This window comes from Gavialis gangeticus, unplaced genomic scaffold (genome assembly GCF_001723915.1).
Source record: "Gavialis gangeticus isolate Ggan-Ray unplaced genomic scaffold, GavGan_comp1, whole genome shotgun sequence".
NCBI classification, from domain to species: Eukaryota; Metazoa; Chordata; order Crocodylia; family Gavialidae; genus Gavialis; species Gavialis gangeticus.
This window is the reverse complement of record NW_017729000.1, coordinates 43317266-43322323: the sequence shown is the minus strand read 5'-3', so window position 1 is coordinate 43322323 and position 5058 is coordinate 43317266. Positions and strand designations below refer to the sequence as shown.

Genomic DNA, 5058 nt, shown 5'->3' with positions numbered 1-5058 from the left:
GAGCAATGGGGCAGTGGCAGTGTGGGTGCCAGGCAGCCGGGGCTGTGGGGTGCAGAGCGGGGGGGGTTCTGCCACAAGGCCTCACTGACCCTGACAGCAGCTGCAGCTGCCAGTGAGTGCAGGGCTTTTTTTTTTAAATTGCCAGGATGCTTGTGCCAGGCAGGGCAGTGATGGGAGGGCTGGGGGGCAGGTGGGGATGGGGCCAGGTGAGAGAGATCTAGGGGGCTCAGAGAGCAGGCAGAGGATGGGGCCGGTGGGGGTCCCCCCATGATCCCTTCCCCACTCCTCACCACCACAGAGCCCAGGTCCAGCTCCCTGCGACTGGCATGCTGCCTGCCTTGTACAGCAGCATGCATCCGGGGGCAAGGGCTAACCATAGAGACACTCTGGCTGGCTACCAGAGTGTCTCTGTGGAGGACCCAAGCCTCTGGTTGCTTCATGGCACAGTCCTGGACCATGCCCTGCCCAACTTTTCCCCCCAGGGTATTTTTTGAGCCCTGGATATCCAGGGGACTAATTTAGCCCCTGTGCTGCAAATCTGCAGCATGGCAAATGTTTTTTTTTTGTTTTCACACATGCCTCTTGCAGCAAGTCAAAGGGCTTTGAGATGCTGCAAGAGGCACGTGCATGCTCATCTGGATGTTCCTTAAGAGTACAAAAGGTAAAAAACATAAGTCAATAACCTTTGGAGAAAATTAATAATGCTGAAGTCATTAAGACCTGTTAATAAAGCAGGAGAAAAGCTCTAAGCAGGTTTACTTGTATGGTATATAGTACTTCCCTCAGCTTTGGGAACTACTTCGGAAAGAACCTACAAAACCTGTTCAGATAGCTGAATACATTCAGCTCAGTGAAGCCACAACATCTTGTGTTAACATTTATAATTTCACACATTATACTTAATGTAAAATTATACCAAAGAACTCAGATACTGCATCCAGTAAAAAAGTCTCCCTCAGAGTTTAAACCCATGGCAAAAAAATGCAAAATGAAGAGAGATTTTAGACAGACAGACATATGCACAAAATTCAGATAAAACTTCATCTCTTACTTTAGTTTTTTCATTCGTATGAATAAAAACATGCATTATTGCTGACACTAGAGGCTTTAATTCTTATAAAACAGGAACTCTAATGCAATTCATCTAGAATAACCACACCATTTCAAACTAGCAAGACAATTTACCCATCCTTACTTTTCAACGTAGCTGACATTTATTTGCCTATAAGAATGAGTTATTTCAAAGACACTGAATAAAATGCATCTTGTACACAATTTAAGATTAAGCCAGAGTTCACTAGGTTAGTCACATGTACAACATCTGAACAGAAGACAGTGCCTTTTCAGAGCCTGCACAAAAAATGATAACTAGAAAAAAAACTGCTGAAGTATTCATTTGCTTGAGATAATCATCCAAAATAGAAAAGCCCTAATTACATGCAAAATTTCTGTTAATACAATGCTGCTGCTAAGCCTACCAGCCATCTGCCCTCACAGAAATGTAGATGACTCCAAGGGTACCTATAATTCTGTTGCCTTGCTTATATGAAATCACTTTGCTTTTCTGTCTGAAAATGCTAATGTAAGGCAGCATTAAGGACTCCTAGATTCTAGCCCTACTCTGCCACTGGATTACACAATGACCTTGGGCATGTCATTTCTTCTCTCAGCATCAGATCCCCCATCTACTAAAAAGGAAAACTGATACCGACTTTTTTTGCAAGGAATTGAGATTTAGGGATGGGAAGTTCTATAAAAAGCACTCATTATTAAAATTGTTTGTCCAATGTTGCCAAGTTACAGTGGCTATGGGAACCATGTGTTTGCACTTAAATATATTACAGGGGCAAATGTGAATAGGATGGGATTCAATACTGACAAGTGCAGGGTACTACACTTGGGCAGGAAGAACCAGCAGCATACCTACAGGCTGGGGAACTCCCTTCTTGAAAGCACAGTGGCAGAAAGAGATCTTGGAGTCATTATTGATTCCAAAATGAACATGGGCCACCAGTATGAGGACGTGGTCAGCAAAGCTAACCGCACCTTGTCATGTATCTACAGATGCATCACGAGCAGGTCCAAGGAGGTGATCCTCCCCCTCTATGAGACACTGGTCAGGCCACAGCTGGAGTACTGTGTTGTTCTGGGCGCTGCATTTCAGGATGGATGAGGCCAGCTTCAAGAGGGTCCAGAGGAGGGCCACTTGCATGATCAGGGGGCAGCAGGGCAGGCCCTACGAGGAGAGGCTAAGGGACCTGAACCTGTTCAGCCTTCACAAGAGAAGGCTGAGATGGCACCTGGTGGCTGTCTATAAACTTACCGGGGGGACCAGAGGGGAATGGGAGAGACCCTGTTCCCCCGAGCACCTCCCAGAATAACAAGGAATAACAGCCACAAGTTGATTGAGAGTAGGTTCAGGATAGAAATCAGGAAGCACTACTTCATAGTCAGAATGGCCAGGATCTGGAACCAGCTTCCAAGAGAAGTGGTCCTGTCTCCTACCTTAGGGGTCTTTAAAAGGAGGCTTGATAACCACCTAGCTGAAGTCATATGAGCTTAAACTTAGCAGGGGTCATACGAGCCCTGGTTTCATTCCTGCCCAGGGCAGGAGGTCAGACTAAACGATATGCTCAGGTCCCTTCTGACCCTACATCTATGAATCTATGATTCCCCCCCATTAATAAATTTTAAATTAAACACAACTAGTGGCTTTGTCTACAAAGGATTTAACATCAGTCAACAGCTGAGCAAAGACTGATTACGCAACAGATTTAAAATTTTTTTTAAGCATGTTATTGGGTGATTTGTAAAGTGAACAGCACAATATATAATGCGGATTAATACTGCCTGATAATCAAACCAAGCAGCTGCTCCTGGCTCCTCCACTAAGTTTCTGAAAGGTGTTTTACCGGTGAACAAAAACAGAGAACAGTTGGCCGCTGAAGACAAAATAGAAAGTGCTATTACAGTACCTGCTGTCTTTTGGCTGCCATTATATTAAGTTTATCCACTTCTGGCTTGAGAGTCTTGTATTGTATTCCTAAATCTTGTTCAGTACCAGCATTTCTTAATTTCAGGATACCTTCTTCCACCTACAAAAGAAGAATAAATAGTTATTTCTTTTATATATTTTTGGGCTTCCAGTATATAGTTAGAAGAATAATTAAAACTAAAGTTTACAGCGGGGGCAAGCAATTATTTTGGGCGGAGGGCCACTTACCCAGTTTTGGCAAGCTGTCAAGGGCTGCATGGGTAACACTGCCCCTTAACAGGTGCCTCACCCCCGGTCACCATCTTGGGACCAATGTCCCAGGGCCAGCACCGGTGGGGCCCAAAGCGGGGCGCAGGGTGGCAGGGGTCTGTGGAGCCAGGCTAGGCTGCACTAGCAGGGAAAAGTGGGGAGCTGGCCTGGCTCCACAGAGCCCCTGCCAACCGGGACAATGAGCTCCTGCCACCCAGCTACGGGCCCCACCAGCACTGGCCCTGGGACACCAGTGCAGGCCCCATAGTCCCACTGGTTCCCCACCCACTCACTCCCAGTGCCCCCCAGTCCCATGGTACAGGTGGGGAGCAGTGCACAGCCCCGACCCCCTGCTCACCAACAGGGAAGAAGCTGGTGCTGAGCGAGGGGAAAAGCGGCCCCTCACCCGCCCCATGACCGGCGCTCCCTGCTGCAGCCACTCACAGCCCATGCAGGGGTGTCTGAAGCAGGTACACACAGCCCCATGCAAGCTGTGAGCAGCTGCAGCATGGGGTGCTGGCTACGTGGCAAGCAAGGACATGCTTTTCCCTGCGCGCAGAACCAGCCTGCCAGCCTGGGCCCTGTGCATGGCAGCAGCAGCTGCGGCCCCCCTACTTGCTGTGCCAGGCAGTGTTGGCTGCTGGTGCCCACCTGAAGTGTGCACTGGGCAGCCCACAGTCAGTAGTCGCAAATACTGCCTGGCGTGGCAAGTGGGGGGGGGGGGGCCACAGCTGCTACCACCATGCGCAGCCCTGACGTGCAAGCCTGGAGCTGGCATGGGGTCCAGGCTAGCAGTGGGGGTGGGTTAGAAGCTGGTGCTGAGCATGAGGCGGGGGGGGAAAAAAAAGTGGCCCCTCGCCCGCCCCATGCTGCAGCCACTCACAGCCCACACAGGGCTGTCCGGAGCAGGCACAGGCAGCCCCAGGCAGGCTGTAAGCGGCTGCAGTGCAGGGTGCGAGGGGCCACTTTTCTCCACCCTCCGCACTCAGCTTTTCCCCAGGCTCCTTCCCTGCCTGGGGTCCTTCCCTTCCCCCTTACCTGAGTTTCTGGCATGGGGCAGCCACCTGCTCCCAACCCAGAACCCTGCCTGGGGCTTCCAGCTGAGGGGGCGGGGCCAGACAGGCCCTGCTGTTGTGGGAGCCCACCGGGCTTCTCCTGGGTCCTACTGCCCTTGTTTCCTGTCATTTTTGACAGGAACCAAGGGCAGATAAATATTAATTTTCCAAATTTTTTAGAGCCCCCGCAGGCCGGATAGAATGGCCTCATGAGCTGGATCTGGCCTGTGGGCCATATTTTGCCCACCCCTAGTTTACAGTTAAGGAATCACAAATACTGTTTGTTCTTTTTTTTTTGAAATATGCTTAAGCAGCAAGATTTCAAGTAGAACTGCACTACAGTCTGCACTCTCAGTGTTCAATAGCAACACAGAGTGTTCTAAAATGCCACACTTCAGAAGGGATGTAGACAACATGGAGAGGGTCCAGAGGAGGGCCACCTGCATGATCAGGGGTCAGCAGAGCAGGCCTTACAAGGAGAGGCTAAGGGACCTGAACCTGTTCAGCCTCCACAAGAGAAGGCTGAGGGGGGATCTAGTGGCCGTTTACAAACTAGTCAGGGGGGACCAGCAGGCATTAAGGGAGTCCCCGTTCCCCCGAGCACTAGTGACAAGAAATAACAGTCACAAGCTGGCAGAGGGTAGATTCAGGCTAGATATCAGGAGGCGCAACTTCACTGTCAGGGCAGCTAGATCTGGAACTAACTTCCAAGAGAAGTGGTGCTAGCTCGTACCCTGGGGGTCTGTAAGAGGAGGCTAG

General features: G+C 49.9%; 1 protein-coding gene across 1 annotated transcript in view; it reads right to left on the bottom strand.

Moving 5' to 3' along the window:
- CTNNA1 (catenin alpha 1) overlaps positions 1-5058 on the bottom strand; it is a 251980-nt gene that overhangs the window by 202883 nt on the left and 44039 nt on the right. The window contains exon 4 of the mRNA XM_019506550.1: positions 2976-3095. Coding sequence (XP_019362095.1) covers positions 2976-3095 — 120 coding nt within the window. The remainder of the gene's footprint in view (positions 1-2975; positions 3096-5058) is intronic.